Genomic DNA, 20,707 nt, shown 5'->3' with positions numbered 1-20,707 from the left:
TGACCCAGTTGACCGAAACACGCATGCCAATGCATAACTTTGGCGACTAATATCTTTAATTGTATAATAGTAAAAATTATAAAAAATTGATATTTTGAAAATACTCATCGAGACGAATCTAACAACATCTTATATGTTAATATTTATTTTTATTTATTAGTAGAAAAATATGGTCAAAACAATATATATGAATAGTGCATATATTCAAAATGGGTCATTCTTTTTGAGACGGAGGGAGTATAAATATAAAAAAGATCATGTTAACATGTGCACCAAAGAACTCGAACACTACTTAATTATCCATACATTTATCTTACCCAAATATTATTTTTAATATAAATTTTTGTTAGCATGCATGACCCATGAGCAAATTGATGCAACAACAAAATTGATTATTCAAAATTAATATTAAATGTAACGCCGTTGCTAACTGATTAAAAGCATGTGCAGATACACTGCATTTTCCTCTTCTGTTTAGAAATTTGACAAAAGAATGAACATGACATAACAAGAAAAAAAAATCCCTCCGAATCAGAATAAATATTTAAGTTGGTCTTATATATATGTATTTTTTTTGTAGATTTCTTTGGTCTTGAATTTGATATTGACAAGATTATTTTTTGGTCCTTTATTTTGATTATAAAAGAAAAATTCTTTTGTTCTTTTAACTAAATTGTTAAGTATGTTTTGCTCCCTACGTAACTTTTTATCCTCTTAGGTCCTTAACTATACATTTATCGGTTAAAATAGTTTCTTGTGTCAATTTTTAATCAAAATACATATTGTTAAAAAATAAGAATTACCCTCAATAATAAACATATTTTTAAGTCACCTCTCATTCAATAAAAGACTCTTAATATTCATAATCAAAATTTATGATCCGTTTGAATTGACTTATTTTTTACCTTATGTGAAACATTTATGCAAATAATTTTAAGCCTGTGAAACGGTTTATGCAAATAAATACTATAGAAAAATATTAACTCATTCTCTTTCTTAAAGGGTAAAAATATAAAAATAATATCAGTTATCAACAAATTTAATATTACAATTAACATTTTTAATCTCCATAACTTTTTTAAATATGCGTTTGATTTGCTAAAAAACATAAGACTAGATTGAACAACTTTTGTTGTACCCTGTTTGATTTGAAACTGGTTATGAGACTGAACAAATTAGGTAGCAAGGGACACGACAAAAACAAGATTTTTTTGTCTCTCACTAAATCACAGGACAACTTTTGTTCACAGTACAACTATAAAAAATACAAAAATACCAATTTTATTTTCGAATATAAAAATATTATCGCGTTATATCTCTCCGATATAGTTTTGTCCAAAAGTAAAACCCCAAACCGAATCAATCATTGTATATGCATATTATATCAAGTAAATAATAAAATAAATTAAAAAATTTTATATTTATTTTGTAATAAATTGATAATATTGTCATATTTTTTATATCGCGATAAACCACACAAACTGAACCAATCCTAACCACATTGATTTGGTTTGAATGACTTTTTAAAAGCTAACCAAATCAAACCACATGTATTTTTTTCTCGCGATTTAAATAACTTTTATGCTCAAAACCGAATCAAATCGCAGTGAAATCACCCTAGGAGTAAACCTCAAACAACGTCCATCCAATAAAATAAAGTAGGGAACTGTATTGAGAGACACAATCATACGACACATGGTCATTCACATAAATGAAACACAAAATCATTAATTAAAAACACACCTTCCAAATTGAATTGTCTATGATCACAAGAAGTGTAGAGAGAAAAAAAGATCTAAGTTCATGTCTTTGCCTAAGAATAATTATCTGATCCACCCCACCCCCAACCGAACAAAACGCGTCTTCTTTTTTGGCTCTTTCCTCTCTTCCTTTTCTTTCCTCCCATTTCACTTCTTTCCTACTTCCCACCACTATAACTTTTTCACCCCTATATATACCAACCCAACACAACACAAACCAAAACCTCAAAAACACACAACAAAATAACCTTGTCATTGTTATTGTTATTGTTATTGTTACAACATTGTCAAAACAAAATGTTTCTGTTTTTCTTCCTCTTTCTTTTCTTCTTCATCAACCCTTCTCAACAAACAACTTCACTCTCACTCTCTTTCCCTTTAACATCACTCTCTCTTACAACAAACACAACCTCAAAAATGCTATACACATCTCAACTATTTTCATCTTCATCTTCAAGAAAACCCAACAACAGCACACTAAACAAAACAACAGTACCTTCTTATAACTACAAATTTTCATTCAAATATTCGATGGCTCTCATCGTTAATCTTCCCATTGGAACACCACCTCAAACTCAACAAATGGTGTTGGACACAGGTAGCCAACTTTCATGGATTCAGTGTCAAAAAAAACAACCTCCAACGGCGTCGTTTAATCCTTCTCTCTCTTCAACTTTCTCTAATTTACCTTGCACTCACCCTCTTTGTAAACCACGAATTCCCGATTTTACCCTCCCAACTTCTTGTGACCAAAACCGTCTCTGCCATTACTCCTACTTTTACGCTGACGGTACTTACGCTGAGGGTAATCTCGTCAGAGAAAAATTCACATTTTCTCGTTCCGTTTCTACCCCTCCTTTAATTCTCGGTTGCGCTACAGAATCTACTGACCCCAGGGGTATTTTAGGAATGAATCTCGGAAGGTTATCCTTCGCTCATCAATCAAGAATTACTAAATTCTCCTACTGTGTACCCACTCGTCAAACTCAAACACAAACCCGACCCGGTTTATCTCCTACCGGATCTTTTTACCTCGGTAACAACCCGAATTCGAAATGGTTCAAGTACATTGGAATGGTGAATTTTTCTCCACGTCAACGCATGCCGAATCTTGACCCATTAGCTTATACTATCCCTATGCAAGGGATCAGAATTGCTGGGAAGAAACTAAACATCTCGCCGGCAGTTTTTCGTGCGGATGCTGGTGGGTCGGGTCAAACCATGATTGACTCCGGATCCGAGTTCAGTTATTTTGTTGGTGAAGCTTACGATAAAGTGCGGGAAGTAGTGGTTAAAGCTGTGGGGCCGAGAATTAAGAATGGTTACGTGTACGGTGGAGTAGCTGACATGTGTTTCGATAGTAAAAATGCTATTGAAATCGGACGGTTGATAGGTGAGATGGTTTTTGAATTTGAGAAAGGGGTGGAAATTGTGATTCCAAAGGAAAGAGTACTTGCTGACGTGGGTGGTGGGGTCCACTGTGTTGGAATTGGAAGTTCAGATAAATTAGGTGCGGCGAGTAATATTATTGGGAATTTTCATCAACAAAATCTATGGGTGGAATTTGATCTGGTGAATCGTAGGGTGGGATTTGGTAAGGATGATTGTAGCAGATTAGGGAAGTGATTGTGTACGGAGTTGTGTATGAAGGTTTTTGTGTGTCGGTGGTGGTTGAGTAGGGTAGAAGAAAATATCTAATGTTATTGTGTGGTCAGTGATCATCGGTGTGATGATGAGATCAAACGGTTCATGATGATACACGTGTGGAAACGACAATAGTTTATGACCGGTGGGGCTTTTATTGGCAACATGAGTCAAGGCTGGTGGTTTAAGTAATTAATTAACAATGTAGGTTTATGTGAATGAGATTTATGTATGTATATACGAGGATTAGAAGTTATTTATCATAGTAATATAATATTAATATTGATATTTAATATATAGACATTTTTTAAATTTTTTATATTATCTTCTCTTCTTTTTTGTGTGTGAATCTTCTCATTGTACACGTTAGGTTGTGTACATTAATCTCATTTTTATACTTTTACTTATATTCTCTATTGAAAGTGTACGTGGATCTCATATTTGCTGCTTGCTTACGTGCTAATGAAGATTACTTCTCGATCACTATATATGGGTTGGTCTTTAGAGCCCTAATTAAACTAAACTACCGCTCAGGATACACCAAAATAATCTCATATTGCTTGGTAATCAAGGTTAAGAATAGTTTATATACAACACCCACATATTTCAAATCATCGAGGAACATTTTTTAACAAGGGGAAAATCGTGACGGGTTAACCCCAAAGCGGACAATCTCTCGAAGATGTGGACATGAGGTCGGATCAGAACATAATGTTCCGGATGCACCAAAATAGTCTCACATTGCTTGGTAATCAAGACTATTTAAGGGTAATTTATATACAACACCCACACTTTTCAAATTACTGAGGCAACAAAACTGTGATGGGTTAACCCCAAAGCGAACAATTTTTCGGAGATGTAGACTTGAGATCAGATTGAAACATTGGCGCATTCCAGAGCCGGCCTGCACACATGTGCGGCAAGTGCGACGGCATCGGGCCTCAAAATTTTGAGGGCCTCAACTCAAAATTTTGATGTCCTATAATATTACTTATATATTATTTATACCCATAAAATATCAGATGTAAATTAATAGGTTAAATTTTAGGTCCTAAAATAATAGTTATATATTATTAATGTTCATAAAATATCATATGAATATCAATAGATTAGTTATCTATACTCGGAAATATAGTTCTAGTCCATTTTAATCTTTGCATAAAATTTAATCTTAGATTAAGATGTTCCTTTTTGACGTTATATATAAAGATAATTATTTTGTATTTCTTGTTCTATTTGATTTAATGCAATTGGTTTAATATTGATAATTTATATGATTACAAGAATAAAAATGATTTTTTTTATATTATATACAATTAAAATCGATAATTTTTTTTAAATTTTTTTTTTTATTAAGGGACTACTTTTAAATTTTACACAGAGTCTCCTAAAACTCAGAGACGCCCCTGGCGCATTCTATGGGAAACAAAACCGCACATGCTCGTGGGTCGACACCCTTTAACTCCTTAGCCTCGACAGAGGCTACTGTTCCAGATACACCAAAATATAGTACCACATCGTTTGGTAATTAAGATTAAGAATAGTTTATATACAACACTCACACGTTTCAAACCACCGAATATATGTTACTAAAATTACTGGTAAATTATAATATGGACTACTTCATCAAGTGGTCCATGGTGGATCAGTCATGAATAACATTATAACGAATACGAATTTTACAAAATTCACCGTTGGATTAAAAATTTATATCATATAGATCATTCATAGAAAAATTGAAAATCATTTAATATGTTATTGAGACACATCAAGATTAACGGTTTCCTAAATAACGTAAAACTTGATGGGTCTAAATAACATATCAAATGATTTTCAAAAAATGTATGGATAATCTATATAATATAAACTTTCAATCCAATAATGAATTTTGTAAAATTCATATTTAATAGATCACTTGTTCACGGTGGACCACCTTCACCAACATTAGACCAAATTACTATGACTATCTTGTGAAAGAAACAAAATGGAAATTTTTTATTTTTTTTTGAAAACTTGGTATCCGGTCTTAGGACCGACTAATCTAAGGGGACCAATCCCACCGCCCACTTGCGGGGGTCCCATTTAAAGCCAGAGTATTTTTTTGCTCTGTATGGACTTAGCCCACCGAAATTGGCACCAGTGAGAATCGAACCTGAAACCTTAAGAGGAGCATACTCTAAGGGCCCAAGCCAACACCAATCGACCAACCCAACTGGGTTACAAAATGGAAAAATTACCACTCACTCTGTTTGTTTTGTTTGTTTGGACATGAAAGTTGTAAAAATTTACAGCTCAAAAGGCAAAAGGATAGAATTTATTATGATGAAAAAGAAGTTGCGTCACAATCACATTGGTAGAAGTTATAAGATCCAGCTGGCCATAAAAATGTGGAGCAGACTTCACTTTCACTTTGAGGGTTTTGCGGGTTTAACTCTTTCTCTCTCGAGAAAGAAAAGAAAGTTTAATCCCAACGCAATGCATATGAATATGTGTCATGTTTGGATTTGTATGCATAAAGGAAAGAAAGAGGTTCTTCTGTTGAGAGGGAAATGATATGCATGCATAATTTACAGCTATAATAATTACTAGTACAGCTCAATAAAAGATACCATTATTATATTCCAGCCAGATGGCAACTGAAAATAAATAAATACTGCCGTCTTCATTGAAAAGTGGATTGAATTGGTCGAGGTGAATTCAAATTTCTTTCAAGTTTAAACGGTAAAATTCATTTTGAAAAACTTAAAAATGGAACTAAACGTTGATAGTGAGCCGGTCCATTAGCTCATGGGATTGAGCTGATCGGACCTCAAAAAACCTAGTCAAATGAAATAGGATTTTTTTGGCTCTGTTAGATATTTGTTAGTAATAAGTATATATTCATGTATTACTTGGGTTTAGTGCGTGTGTTTGGCTTGGTAAGCTTGAGGACTAGCGCGTGTGTTGCTTTAGGTCTAAGCTATTGTGGTTATGTGATTAGTTTATTGTAGCGGTTTTGTACACTTGTGCTTTGGCTATATAAGGCCCGACATAACACTAATGAAATCAATGAGTTCCATTTGCCTCAACAATTGATATCAGTTACCGGTTGAAACTGATCCAGTTCTTTGTCCTTAACCGAAGTTAGTTACACAAAGATTCATCGTCTTTCTTGCTTGAAGCTTCCTTGGCGGAATCAAGCAATTACCTGCAATCATCAATTCCCAAATTTGATGGTCACTGCGATCACTGGTCCATGCTTATGGAAAACTTGTTGAGATCCAAAGAGTATTGAAATCTCATAGAAGATGGAGTTATCGTGGCTCCTGCAGGAGCAACACAAGATCAAATTCAAGTTGCGAATGAAAGCAAATTGAAAGATTTGAAGGTCAAAAATTACTTATTTAAATAAGTGGTGATTTTTCATTAAATATGTGATGGATATCTCATCTTACTTATTATTAAGGGATAAATATGTTTCTGGTCCTTGTAAATATTCAAAGTTTTGTTTTTAGTCCTCAAAAAAAATTCTTCCAATATTAGTCCCAAAAAATTCTTGTCCATCCCAAATTTTTATAATAATCAACTTTCTTTGACTTTACTGAAAAATTTTCCGTTTTCGAAAATGGTCCTTGTTAAGTGGGTTAACGGAAGCTAACGTGGCACTGTGATGTGGCACTATGATGTAGTATTAGGGATCATTTTTTGAAATGGAAAATTTTGGAGGGACTAAAAACAAAACTTTGAATATTTACATGGACCAAAAACATATTTATCCCAAATATTTATAATTAATTTACTTTTAATTTCAAGAATGTTGGAAAAACATAAGAATAATTTAAATAAAATATTTATGATTAATAAATGAAAACAAAATATTTTTGATTAATTTATCTAAATTCTATAAAATTTCCAGCCGTAAAAAATTTGAGTTTTCGTATATTAAGATAATTTTATATTATTAAGCAAATAAATCTTTATATAAGTTGGAATCCTATTAATTCTTCCTTCCTTTTTTTCATGACCGTGGATTGTATCTGCGACGAACGTTCGACAATAATGGTGAAGAGACGACGAGTGCAATACGTAATATGTTTTCAGTCCGTACTTTTATATTGAGTTTTGGTTTTCGTCCATATACTTTAAAATCACATTTTTTAGTCCCCAATTAATTTTCAGTTTTGGTCTCAATTATTAGGTCAACTAACTATTGACTAACAGAAGTCCACGTGAGGCTGACACGTTGGATTCGATTGACATGTGGCATCCTACGTGGATTGCCACGTCCTAATATATATTTTTTAAAATTTATTTTTTGGATTAAATTTGTTTTTTGTCCCTATAGTTTCACAAAATTTTCATTTTAGGATTAGTCACTTTTTATCAAATTTTCATTTTTGTCATCATGGGATTCACTGCTAGTTCCAGGTAAGGGGCTTTTAACTATTCGTTTAAGTTTCTATGCCTTGTGAAATTGAATTCTTGTGTTTTGTTTTATGGTTGAATTTGAGTGATGTTGGTCGATTAAAATTCTTGTCCTATGTGCTGTTTTTAAAAAGTCACAAATTCGAATTTTGGGTTTCTAATTTAAGGAACCGAAAGAGATGAATCAAGAAATAATTGACGCCATTATTTGCTATGGTATTCTCTAACTCCCCTTTCCATATGTTTGATGGCAATTTAATTGTTTTCATAATCCTCTTGTATTTAATATTTAATACAAATTAATCATTTCTTTTAATCTTTGTTATTTCATCTGATTGTTGCCTGTAATAGCTCTTTCAAACATGTTTTGGTAAACCTTGTGTATATTTAGGAAAAGTACATTTAGGTCAAATTCTGAAATTTTTGACCTCTTTCTTAAGTTAACCATTATAGATGGCATGATAAAAGGCAAAACACCAGAGGAAATTTCTGAGATCTTTGGAGCTGCAGATAACTAAAACTCAAAGTTATTGGAAGGGATTAGGGAACATGTAGTAGAGAGTCTTTAGATTTTATTTAAGGTCAAACAATTTTATTGACTTTTATTTATAAATAAGATCAGAAGAAATATATATTTTGTCAACTTACTTTTGACAATTCGTTGTAATTTAAATACTTCATCAGACTATGATCGGGGTTCGATCCCGCTCTCATACTTTTATTGGTTGCAAAAACAACTTTGAATCTAAACCAGCAACCTTAATGAGATATGAACACTTTTATTAACTACTTTAGTCACTAGACCAATTTGATGCACCATTTTTTTAAAATACTTGGAAAAATGCACACAAATAATTAAATGTCTCATTATTTTTTTACATAGACGCAAATTACAAATTTGTTATAAACTCATATACAAAGTAAGAGAGCGGGATTCGAACCCCGATCATAGCTCCTGGTTTAATAATTTTGGCAATTTTTTGCTAGTTGGGCTAGAACTTGTAGACAAAATGCCTCTCTCTTTACTAGTGAGAAATAATTATTACTCCTTCCGTTCATTTTTATTTGACTTTTTTGACCATTGCACACATGTCAATGCATAACTTTGATCACTAATATCTTTAATTATTTATTACACCCTCCGGTCCTATATATAAGGAACACATTGAGAAAAACACACATACCAAGGAGGCTTTTTTTTTTTATTAAAAATTCGAAAATATTAGGTGTTATTCCAAAACTAACCTTGAGAATGTGTCTGTGTAATTAATGCATAACATTGGAATATATTGTATTTTATACAATTTAATAAGGGTATACAAGAGATTATCTATTTAATAAAGAATAAATTTAAATAGTGTTTCTTATAAAAATGACCAAATTTTTTTTCCAAATTATTCCTTATATATAGGACCGGAGGGAGTATAAAAAATGATGAAAATTTTATATTTTAAAAATATTCGTCGAGACAAATTGAACAATATTTTATTTGTTAACATTTGGTTTTATATATTAATAAAAATTTATGGTCAAAGTAGATTATGTGAATAGTGTACAGTAATCTAAAACGACAAATAAAAAGAAACCGAGGGAGTATAACATTTCATTATTTTTTAATTTTCAATTGTTAAATAATTTATTATTTATATTTAATTAATTGATTTACATGTACTTCATTTATTTTTTTCACAATTATGTAACTAATGAATTTTATGTAAAGAATGAATTATGTAAATGATGAAGTTAGTACATGATTTGTTATATTTCTTTTTCTTTTTTGACTAAGATTTGTTATATTTATATTTCTTCTCACTCAATTTTTTTAGGAGATTACAAGATCTCCCCGCAAACATGGGAGAGATGTGTTTCCCCATAAAATTCGTTTTGCTGACCAAAATTCAACCATCTCTTCTACAATCTCCACACTTTCTCTCACTCTAACTCTTTATATCCCACACCAATATTTTATCAATATGAACCACTAATTAAAATTAGCAAATTCATAGTCCAATATGATTTGAAAGAAGAAGAATAATACAAGGTGACAAACTCATCTATCTAGCTAACACTCAACATATTATGAATGTGAGCACCCTTCATTAATTAACCATGATCCTAATTAACTCATCTTTCTATTTAATTCACTAACTTTATTTTGTCTAATTACTTTCTCCCTATATTATTTTTTTTATGCAGAACTAAATCAAAAACATTGAATCAAAGCACTCATATAAAAATAACTTGTGTTTGTGATTGTGAGCTCTCTCAATCTGTCCGGGGACTCAATGTATCATCCAAGGCTTCCTCTTACTTTTTTGTTTGTTTTGCTTTGTGTTTTCTGATGAAGGGTCCCACCTAATAAAAAAAACACATACAATTTTAAGGTTATGATTCTTTACATAAATGTTATATTTTAAATGTTAAGAGTTAATATGACAATGTTGTGTTTTGATTTTGAATATAGAAGGTAGAAGGTTGCCGGAAAATAACACTGTATGAAGAAATGTCGCGCGAGAAGCTAGCCGGCTTATCTCTCGAGGACATCTTAGCCAATCAAAAAAGAGCCAACCCTGTACAACCGCCAAGCCAACCACCACCTCCTAAAAGCCGAACCCTCATAGACATCATCAAAGAAGACGAAACCAACAAAAAGGATCGCAGGTAACTTAATTTTTCGCAATGAGTAATAACACTTTTGTTTTTATACATGTTTTATATAAAATTAAGGATTAAATAAGTTTTTGATTCTTATAACCATTTCAAGTTTTGTTTTTAATCCCTATAGAAAATTTCAGCAAGTTTTAGTTTATGTAAGTGATAACTTAATACAAAAATTGTATCATTTGTAAGAAAGCGCTGATTGATAGTATTTTCATAACAAGAAAACGATAAGATCATAACTTAATACAAAAGTTTCAGATAAGATTAATAACTTAATAAGAAAACGATTGATTGCATTGAAGAGAAAGTTTACTTAAACAAATTTCTTCCATCCTTTCTCTACAACAAGACAAACAAGGATGGAAAGAAAGATAAGATGATACCCAACCTAAAGTTGAGAAATAACTGAGTGAGAAGAATAAAGATCGACAAGTTAGTAACTTTAAGAGTCGATCAATCAATAGAACTAATATTTTTTAAATGACAAAATAATAATTAATGTTGTACTTAAACTTTGATGTTGAAGAACTAACAAGAACTAACATAGTCATGTCTATACTTTGACAAGAACTCGTTGTACTGTGTATAACAAACAATACTTACATATGTCAACTTAAGTTGTTTTCAAAATATTAAGATTCTCAAATAATAAACTCTCTACTTCATTTTCATTGATTTGGAAGATCCTGGAAAGCCTTCAAGGATAAGCTTCGGCTCAAGCGCGCTGGCTCTGCTTGGACATCATCAATTCACATTCCAACATCAGATATTCCAATCCAAAATCCAAACAGCAGAACCTTTTCCCAATTCGGTCGTCGTGACTCAGTTCGAGTGCAAAGTCTCCAGGACTCGGACATGTCAGCTCAGGCCATGACTCACCAAGTGGAAGACCTTGATCCGTCAAATGAATCCAATGCTCCAGTTTCTAAACCACAATTCACTCGCAAGAGCTCAACCCGTTTAACAGGAGATTCCCCCGAGAGTTTGGTCGGTGGAAGAAATCTTCGAACACTCTCACGCACGAATTCCTCCAGTGTATCATCAGAGCCATTTCGAAGAGAGCGTGTGGTGACTTTTCGAGATAGCTTTGACGATGATGAGCCTGGTGATGATAGCCTGGAGACAAGCAGCAGAGGGTTATCAGCGAGGGAGGCGGTGGCGGCACAGGAGGCGGCAGAAGCTGCGGCAGAGGAGGAGGAGGCTGAAGCGGGACCTCCAACAATGTCGTTGATGGATTTGTTAGGGGAGACCGATAGAGAATTGGGGTTGGAAGGGTCGAGGTATATATTGAGTGATGAAGATGAAGATGATGATTATTATGATGATGATGAAGAAGATGAAGATGGAGAAAGTGCTTTGGAACAAACTTGTTGTATTTGTATGGTGAAGCATAAGGGTGCTGCATTGGCAGCTTGTGGTCATAGTTTCTGTAGGATGTGTTCAAGGGAGCTTATGGTTGCTAAGGGAAATTGTCCACTTTGTAATAATTTCATTTTAGAGATTCTTGACATTTTTTGAATTTGTATTCAAGTTCTTCTTCTCTTTTCTTTTTGAATTGGGAATTCCTTTTTATTGATGTGCTACTGTTGTTATTATTTTCTGGTTTAATGTGGAACTTCTGAGTGTGGATGATGACCTCACTCTCTATTTTGTTTGTTATTTTGTTTTCCAGAAGTTTTAGGGTCATTCAATAGCTATCGACATCATATATTCATCACAAATCGATCGCAAAATTTTTCGTATATTTTGGGATACAATTACTTGGTGCTCCTACCTTAGGAGAAATATAATTGTCTCGGTTACTGAGGATCATGTTAGGTCTAGTGTATAAAGAAATTGGTGTAAATTTTTTGTCGCACATAATTCTTGCACATAATACGAGTGAGCACTTCAACCTTACATAAAATGTGGAAAAGAGCGATGTTTACTTCTGACCCTGATAGAGAGCTAGTTATTAATAAAACTTTATTTATCAAAACAAATTTGCAGTTATGAGCCAGGTTATGCTTCATTTCACAGATATCACATGATCATGTCCATAAGGACCCTTTAACAAGATATCCTAGGGTTTTATTTCATTCTTGGAAAAAGTTTAACTATTCCACATATTTTCTTGTTATTATTTGGACCTAAATACAAAACTTCATCTCCGTTAAAACTTAAAACTATTTGGATCTATATAGAAAGTGTAAACCCTAAACAGGTTTAGCCAAAAAATTAAAATTGTACGAAAACAGTAAAATAAGGATAAGGATATTATGCTGTAAACCCAAAACTCGATGTCTATTTTGTTGGGCATGATTTTGACTATCATGGACGTTAAATATTACAATCAATCCGCACCACTTGTTAGAAATATAATGCACTAAAACTAACAATAAACAGGCAAAATTCCAGATAACGGTGATCAGGAAAATTTCCATAAGAATTGCATTTCTTTAACCTGAAGGTGGTCGCATTCCATGGTGATTGGGAGGTGGTGGTGGCGGCATTGAGTTCTGAGGATATCCCATAGGATGTCCACCCTGTTGCTGAGGTGGTGGCGGTGGTCGCCAAACTTGTTGCTGGCCTGCCATTACTGAGGGTGGAGGAAGAGGCCTTGGAGGTCCCTGCATACCTTGTGGAGGCGGTGGCGGCATCTGCATCGAGTGAGGTGGCCTGAACTGCTGCATTGGAGGGGGAGGCATTCCCTGTGGCATCATTTGTTGACCTGGCTGCTGTTGATGCCATTGTTGTTGTCCAGGTGGTGGCATCTGCATAGGCTGAAAGGCTGCTGCTTGAGGAGGTGGTGGATGGATGACAGGAATAGGTGGGGCAACACCGTTAGAAAAGGGGCGTGGAGGCGCTGGAGCAGCAATGGTACCATTAGCTTGAGGAGCATTGGGAAGTGTTGGTGGCCCACTAGCAAATAAAGTATGAGGTCTGCTCTTCTGTGCAGTTGGATTACTTGCAGCCAAAACTCTTTCTGCATGACAAAAGAAGTATAAGATAACTAAAGATAGTACTGAAACAAAAGGCCTGAATTGATCCCAAAAATAGAGTTGGAAGAAAGGGACTCACCTGCGGGAGTACCGTGTCTTTCGCCTTTGGTGTCTTTCTTATAAGCATATGACACTGTAATTTGACGATTGCAAAGATATTGTCCATTCATTGCCTATACAATATAGAAATAGTTCATTCTCAGTGATGAGGGAATGTTTACTCAATAATTCATTCTCAGTGAGGCGGGAGTGTTTACTCCTTTCTATATGGTTGTTTTTCACTTCAAATAATCAATTAAGGATCATATTCCCTAATTCAATGCTCTATTTGATTTTACCTACCCCTTACATCTAACATGGAACATTAACAAAACAAGATGAATAAGCCAAGTAATACTAAGGAAAAAGACAAATATTCAACTCCTACTTTTCTGACTGCTGTTTTAGTTTCAGTCAGACAAATAATAGCATTTTTCCCAATTTTCAAACCCCTTTTCTGCAGCATGAATTCATTTGAATTATAGAAGACAAGAAATATAAGAAAGTTGTCCTTGATCAAATGATGCCACCGAATCATAAAACACTCGTAATGAAGTCAAATATAAAACTTTATGGGTATTTAAATAACTTATAATTATTCACTATGGGTATTTCTAATTTGTGTTACACTTACATTTATAATTTATAATACTGGATCTTACATCCCCAACAAGTATATGATTAGATACAAGATTGTAACCCATCTATCCAAATATTTGTTTGTTATCCAACGTTATATACTCCTGCGAGTCAGCTTCAATTTATAATCCTTGCATGCTAAATAACATAATGGGTAAAAAAAGAAATGAAAGGCTGACCTCAATAGCTGAATCAGATGCTTCAAATGAATCATAGCTTATGAAGCCAAAGCCTCGGGAATTCCCCGTGTCAGGATCTCTCATGATCTGCAGCGAAATGCATTGAACATCAGATTATACGCATAATTTTGACATGTAAAAATAAGCCCTCAATGGATGGAGGGTGGATACAACTGAAGGAGTATAATTTGCAAAACAATATATGTTGTCCCGTAGGAGATAGAAGTCGTAGCAATGGTATTATTGAAGAGTAGGAACATAAACAGGAATCATACAACATAAAATATCCCATCCATCAGACAAAGCACTTAACCAAAACTCACTTGTGGACTCAGGTGTTTAATGGGGAAGGTAATTATAGATGTTTTATCTAAGGATACATTTATTGTCATACAGCAAATAATAAAGGCATATAATGCCAACAAATGTGGAAAAGTAATCAGTAGTCATCCGCCAGGCGCCAGATACTAGACTGGACCTTTTCAAACAAACAAACGTAGAGAGAATCTCAGTGGTTAGTAACTTTTGATGCAATCAACTATAAATATCGAAATTGATTGTAATCTCCTTGGTGTAATTTGTATCCTGATTGTTGGCTAATTTGCGTTAGGCATAATTTTCACAATGAAGAGGGAAATTGTGACCTTCGCTTCCATGGTAGATACGGACCTGATTGATGAAGTGAAAAACTTTAATTTCTATGAAACTTATTTCAAATTTCACAAATTTGGGAAAATTCTTTAATAAATATTTAGTTACATTATTTGTAGGCATGCTATTTACATCTAATGTAGTACTATATCATATCTGCTACCAATTTGTCAACTTTTAATATTTAATGAAAGAAAGATTACTGAGGTCACATCCCGAGGAGAAATTGCCAATTGCCAAAGGGTAATGGAAATGAGGAATCAGTTTCCAAGCTGACTGTTTGCAATTAATTCAGACAGCTGTGAGAGTCAAAATGTGTTAGCTCCTAAGAAATAAGAGCTAAGCTAAAAATATATTTCCAATTTTGTTTCTGGATGAGGCATAGTCTCACTATTGTTGTAAGAACAATTATTAGCAGTGAGTAGTGAAATGAATTTAAACTATATAAATATAATGGCTCCTCACATAAGATGGCAACCTTCTTTGAAACACAATTTTCTAAACTATGAGGAAGGTTGATAAGGTTCCACGGGTAATAGCAATCATCAGCAACTCTCAGTGCTGTTAAATGGATTGGTGGCTATAGCAAAATGACGTGTGGATTTTTTGACAACCGCCGTAGCCAATTTGTGAAGCAATGTGATAAGTATCTATGCACTTGGGGAACTCTCCCTTAAAAGCTAGCATCAAGGGGACGGACCACGCCACTTAAATACATAACCAGGCAACCCATACTACTCAATGTGGGACTTGGACACTCCATGATGCCCAAGTCTCTATCATAGCATCACCACTGAGAGCTGGCATCCTGGAGGCTGGCACTCTACGGTGCTTTACTCCCAGCTCCTCCTTGAGTCTTGGCTTATGAGAACGAACAACAAAAGAAATGATTCCCTTTTCAAGACATGTATGCAACCTTAAACCCAAAAAATTAAGAGTGGAGGGGGCTTCGACTGCCTTCTTGTATCGGGTGAAGAGAAGGGGGTGCTAGGCCTGGAACATACAATATTACCGTTATGAGCAGTACGTTTCAACCAATTAAACTATAAGCCCCTAAGGATCTCTACATGCAATTTGTTCACTTCAGGAAGATGTTAGAATGCATTCTTTGATACCCCTGTTGTAGAAGTTTCCATCTAGTTCATGTAGCTAGTCGTAGATGCATATTATAGCTGCTATCGGATCAGAGGTTGTAGCAACTATTTTTTATTAACAAAGGATGATTACAAACTAACGACACGAGAAAGAGAGACTAGCACCATAAGCATCCCCCCTAATAACTACTCCCTCCGGTCCTTATTATAAGAGAAGTTTTCCTTTTTAGATTCATTGTAAAACTAATGTATCTGGGCAATATTATAGTCTAGATACATTAGTTTTACAATGAATCTAAAAAGCCAAACTTCTCTTATAATAAGGACTAGAGGGAGTAATAACAATTGAAATAGGAATGGATATTATATATTTCCAACAGTAGGACCCATAAGCATCCTCCCTAATAACTAATAACAGTTGGTCTTTTTTGAACGTGCACAATTGAAAATTTTGTTTCTTATAGTGGTGGCTAAATCTCCCTCCCTATTGTTTTGGTCTGGGCCTGGCCTCTCCATATTGGTTGTGTGCATGCACGCACCCAACCAGCTAATGAATGGAGCCATTATCAGATCATTCTGACATCAAGAAGTTTATTGTTACTGCTGTATATTGTATATGAGATGTGTCAGGGACTAGTCAGATATTGATATTCTTAGGAGATTGTATCCAATATTCATCTGTAGACAAGTGTCTTGACCAGGATTAGTTGATATATATGGTTTTTTAACGAGAACAGTGTTTATAAGAGGATTTACTCTCTGAAAGTAGGGCGCAACTTCTGTATTGAAAATCGAATAAAAATATGAGTTTTTATAGTTACTTCTCTTAAAATTTGGGTTGGGTCTAACTGATCAACCCTACAACTCTGGTTTGTAAAGTGGGGATGCCTCCCAGTTATAAACTCATTGTAAGGTCATATTTCAACCAATGTGAGACTCTTAACACACACTCCTCACACCAAGGACTGGACATCTTGAGTGTGACCTGATGGTGGGTAGGCCCGCAAATCTTGGATAGACTTGTATACCATTTTAAATGCTCCTTATTAAAAATATAGTAATCCCCATAAATGGGATGGTAAAGAAGATTGCAAACCCAGGAAATCCCTATATAGATGGACTAAAGCATTCTCCAAGAACATGGCTTACTAAAGGAGGATGAATGTGCAGCAGCTAGCAGTATAGTGGCACACTGACATAAAATTGATATTTGATATTTAAAAGGCCCGATATTACCTATACTATGAGTGCAATAAGCTTGTTTTTGCACTTTCTTACTAAAAGACATTTAGATGCAGCTGACCGTAAATCTCAAGGGAACTCTAGGAAAGATAATTCTATTTAAGAAAAGTAAAACAAGAGACATTGATTGCAAAGGTTGATTGATTGGGTCAACTGAAGACAAGTACACAGCCAGGTATTGCAGTGGAGAAATTTTGTTAAGGGAAAACCAAAAATAGTCAGTTCTGGCAAGGAGCAATGTTGGAGCCAAGTTCAGGGTAGTAGCATAACAAGTGTTCGAATCATTTTGGATTGAGAATCCTATAAGACCTAAATTTCTATAGCAAAAGGTCCATGATATAAAGATATACAGTGACCGAAAATAAGCAATAAGCCCAGTTCACAAACCCGTCCAGTGTCCTAATGGAGCATGTCAAAATTGATAGGAGTTTTATCAAACATGAAATTGATTCAGGGTTATAAATATATCTACATTCCAAAAGGAAATCAGAAGGTGAATATTCTCTTGAAAACCTTAAAATGACCCGGGATTGAATTCTTAGTGGGCAAGCAAGGAACGATTAATATCGGCTACCAGTTATAAGAATTAGCATTAAATGTGAAGTGATTAGCTCAGTAAATATTATGATTTGACATGATTGTATTCTCCAAATTGTATATCCTGATAGCTAATAGCTAATTAAGTTAGGAATAATTTCCTCATTCTGTCATTTTTTTCCACCTACAATTAGAGTAGTTTCAGTCAGCCTATAATATTATGTAAATTCTGTATTCTCAGAAAACCAAGAAGAGTTTCTTACTTAAGTCTCTTCATTCACTAAATATTAATTCCCACAATGTAAAATAAAGAATATGGAGATGTATGAAAAGCATTAGCCACTGCTGCTAACTGGATACTTTTAAAAAGACACAAACATGATGTGATGAAAGAAATTAGAAGAGTTAAAACCTTTGGATTAGTAACAATAACTCCAAATGCGCTGAAAGTATCATACAAGAGCTTCTCATCTACATCCTGCAATAGAATCATTAAAAATCTTGTTAAATCTCAAAGCATACCACATATGAATTTGTTTAAGAGAAAAACTTGCAAATTTGGTGACTTACAGGATCCAGATTGCCAATGAAAAGGTTTGCCCCGACATCCAAGCTCTTTTTATCTTGGGATGCCTAAAAAAATAAATAGTAAATCAATACTCTTTAATCAAGTAGCATAGACACTGAAACATCCACTTTAAGATAGGCATACAGCCGAACTTGAACAGAGTACAACAAAGCTCACACAAAGATATATTACGCATGAAAAACTAATTACTATGTGAAGAATGAGAGATATTCAATTGTAAGAACACCATCTTGGAAAGACATATAATAAAAATTGGGAAAATAAAATATGAATATTAGAACATCGCTTGGCAATTAGGTAAGACTTGTTGGTACCAATAGAAAACATAAACTACTGAGAAAGTGAGGGAAAGAGAGGAAGAGTGTAACTCCTTTGAATAATTCTTTCTTGAATGATTTCATATACTAGGATTGGTATTTATACTAATTTATACTAATAGTAATACAAATGAACCTATCCGTCTAGCTGACTTTGTACAGTTAGGCACAAGTAACTATGATTAGTCAAAGTAACTCTAGTTGATAAGGATAATTGAATAACAGATTGTGGAGTCTGTCATTCAGTTTTGGACTTTGGTAGGCTACAGTAGGGTGAGCTGCAGTTACTCTATTAGGTACACAAAAATGGTGTGCAGTACAAGACTCCATCCTATCTGGAATGAGGATACCTATTTTTAGTACGAGAAAAACGGCACAGAAAGATAATCGCATCTAAGAGTCTCTAAGATTAACTTCACAGATACAACAACTCCCATTCCCCCCAAAGAGCAATGGTAATGGTACATGGTAGACTCTTCGTCACACGAATCAGTTTAAACCTAGCTTTGTATCCTTGTATATCTTTGTTAGAGTTGACAGAAAAAGAGAAATGAAAACTAGGGTTCTAATTCTAAATGTATAAATCTAATTGATTAATCTGTATACATCAACAAACTCTATTCTATTTTATAGTTTACTTACAAGCCCCTGACAGAAAACTAACGGATAACAAATACAGTGCCCATAAACTTAAGTCTTGATAGAATCAACAATGTTGGTATAACAAGCATTTCTACATAAGCTAGTTTCATACTTAAATACATAAACACACACACACACACACAGAGAGAAAGGTCGTGTCTGGGTATAATAAGGCTGATACATAGAATGGAAATAGAAATCGAAAACGTACCTTATTTACACGAATTGGTTTCCCATAAAGTTTAATCATGTTAAGCACCTTAATGGCCTGCAACATAAGAAACAGTAAGCAACTAGCAATTAGGTTTAAGTTCATTTTATTGTTGCAAATAACAACAGGTAATAAAAGAGAAATAATACAATACATACATAATCAGCATCTTCTTCGCTTCGAAATTCAACAAATCCATAACCTTGATGTTGATTAGTCACTCTATCCTTAGGAACATACACATTAACTGAATCAAACCAAACAAAATTAAGTTTAGTTTATAATGCATTCAATTAAATTACCCTAAAATTAATATGAAAAAAAAAAAAACCGTAAAACATAGTGATTAATAATAGATAATACCTACGGGACCAGCTTGAACAAAAAGCTCCCACAATAATTCCTCAGATATCTGCAAAGAAGAGAAAGAGAGATGTAAAATGAAGTGGTTATAGTAGAATTGGAATTAGGGTTTGGTTAGAATGAAGAGTGGAGATGAACCTGAGGGTCGAGATTTCCGACGTAAGCAGTAGCGTCTTGGTTTCTCTCGGCGGAGTGTTGGCCGAGCAGATTTGCACCGACGCCGGGTGCAATTCGAGTTGTCATAGTTCGCCGGAGGAACGGGAGAATACAGGCGAAGCGACGGAGGAAGTTAGGGTTGTTAAATTAAAAGTGAAAATTGAATTTAGGCTATGGCGGTTGAAGACTAGGTGGCTGCGAGCGAGACTGTAAACTGTCCAAGTGAGAAATCTATACATAATATAAAGGGATACATTATGTTGTGTGAAATTTTCATAATACCTAATATTTTTGATTAATTGTTGAGGATCGAAAAAAAATGAAGTTGAGAATCGAATTTATGACCTCTAGCATACTACCCAATTTTTTCATCACTAGATCAAAGATAGTTGCTTACTATTGGTCAAATCTTGTATTTTATTTTTTTTACTAAACTAGGTACATACCCGTGCGTACGCACGGGACGCGTCTTCGGCGCGTTATATTGGGTCAGGCGTTAGGTCGTAAGGGGTCTTCGGCGCGTTAAGAAGTTGGTTTCAAAGAAATTAATTTTATAAACGGGAAGAATTAGTTGATTTAAATTGTTGTGTTATAATTA

The 20,707-nt window shown here is 34.1% G+C and overlaps 3 protein-coding genes across 8 annotated transcripts; 2 read left to right on the top strand and 1 right to left on the bottom strand.

The window, feature by feature from the left end:
- Positions 1 to 1,653: 1,653 nt before the first annotated feature.
- LOC123916811 (aspartic proteinase PCS1-like) lies at positions 1,654 to 3,699 on the top strand. Its single transcript, XM_045968353.1, has one exon. The coding sequence runs from the start codon at positions 2,058 to 2,060 to the stop codon at positions 3,384 to 3,386; it is 1,329 nt and encodes a 442-aa protein (XP_045824309.1). The 5' UTR covers positions 1,654 to 2,057; the 3' UTR covers positions 3,387 to 3,699.
- A 4,036-nt stretch (positions 3,700 to 7,735) lies between these two features.
- On the top strand, positions 7,736 to 12,126 carry LOC123912709. Of its 6 annotated transcripts, none has more exons than XM_045963260.1 (4): positions 9,633 to 9,893; positions 10,005 to 10,192; positions 10,273 to 10,469; positions 11,153 to 12,126. In XM_045963260.1, the coding sequence occupies exons 3-4, from the start codon at positions 10,312 to 10,314 to the stop codon at positions 11,985 to 11,987; spliced, it is 993 nt and encodes a 330-aa protein (XP_045819216.1). In that variant the 5' UTR covers positions 9,633 to 9,893; positions 10,005 to 10,192; positions 10,273 to 10,311; the 3' UTR covers positions 11,988 to 12,126. The 6 variants fall into 6 exon arrangements, with proteins under 6 accessions (XP_045819222.1, XP_045819216.1, XP_045819217.1 ...); XM_045963263.1 differs by having other exon boundaries at positions 9,655 to 9,849; XM_045963262.1 differs by having other exon boundaries at positions 9,655 to 9,893; positions 10,005 to 10,095.
- Positions 12,127 to 12,645: 519 nt separating this feature from the next.
- On the bottom strand, positions 12,646 to 20,366 carry LOC123917349 (splicing factor 3B subunit 4). Its single transcript, XM_045969041.1, has 9 exons — positions 20,092 to 20,366; positions 19,954 to 20,002; positions 19,749 to 19,837; positions 19,591 to 19,647; positions 18,402 to 18,464; positions 18,244 to 18,309; positions 14,308 to 14,394; positions 13,530 to 13,623; positions 12,646 to 13,434 (listed from the first exon to the last, which is right to left on the bottom strand). Exons 1-9 carry the CDS (start codon positions 20,194 to 20,196, stop codon positions 12,908 to 12,910), a joined length of 1,137 nt encoding a protein of 378 aa, XP_045824997.1. The 5' UTR covers positions 20,197 to 20,366; the 3' UTR covers positions 12,646 to 12,907.
- Positions 20,367 to 20,707: the final 341 nt, after the last annotated feature.

This window comes from Trifolium pratense, linkage group LG3, assembly GCF_020283565.1.
Source record: "Trifolium pratense cultivar HEN17-A07 linkage group LG3, ARS_RC_1.1, whole genome shotgun sequence".
Classification (NCBI taxonomy): Eukaryota; Viridiplantae; Streptophyta; class Magnoliopsida; order Fabales; family Fabaceae; genus Trifolium; species Trifolium pratense.
This window is presented reverse-complemented; position numbering and strand designations above follow the sequence as displayed.

Coding starts and splice junctions, on each gene's coding strand:
- LOC123916811 (XM_045968353.1), top strand. CDS start 2,058: ATGTTTCTGTTTTTCTTCCTCTTTCTTTTCTTCTTCATCAACCCTTCT.
- LOC123912709 (XM_045963266.1), top strand. CDS start 10,312: ATGTCGCGCGAGAAGCTAGCCGGCTTATCTCTCGAGGACATCTTAGCC. Junction 10,470..11,152: donor ACCAACAAAAAGGATCGCAG/GTAACTTAATTT, acceptor TTGATTTGGAAG/ATCCTGGAAAGCCTTCAAGG.
- LOC123917349 (XM_045969041.1), bottom strand. CDS start 20,196: ATGACAACTCGAATTGCACCCGGCGTCGGTGCAAATCTGCTCGGCCAA. Junction 18,310..18,401: donor TCATTGGCAATCTGGATCCT/GTAAGTCACCAA, acceptor ATTCTATTGCAG/GATGTAGATGAGAAGCTCTT. Junction 14,395..18,243: donor TTATTGTTACTAATCCAAAG/GTTTTAACTCTT, acceptor ATTTCGCTGCAG/ATCATGAGAGATCCTGACAC.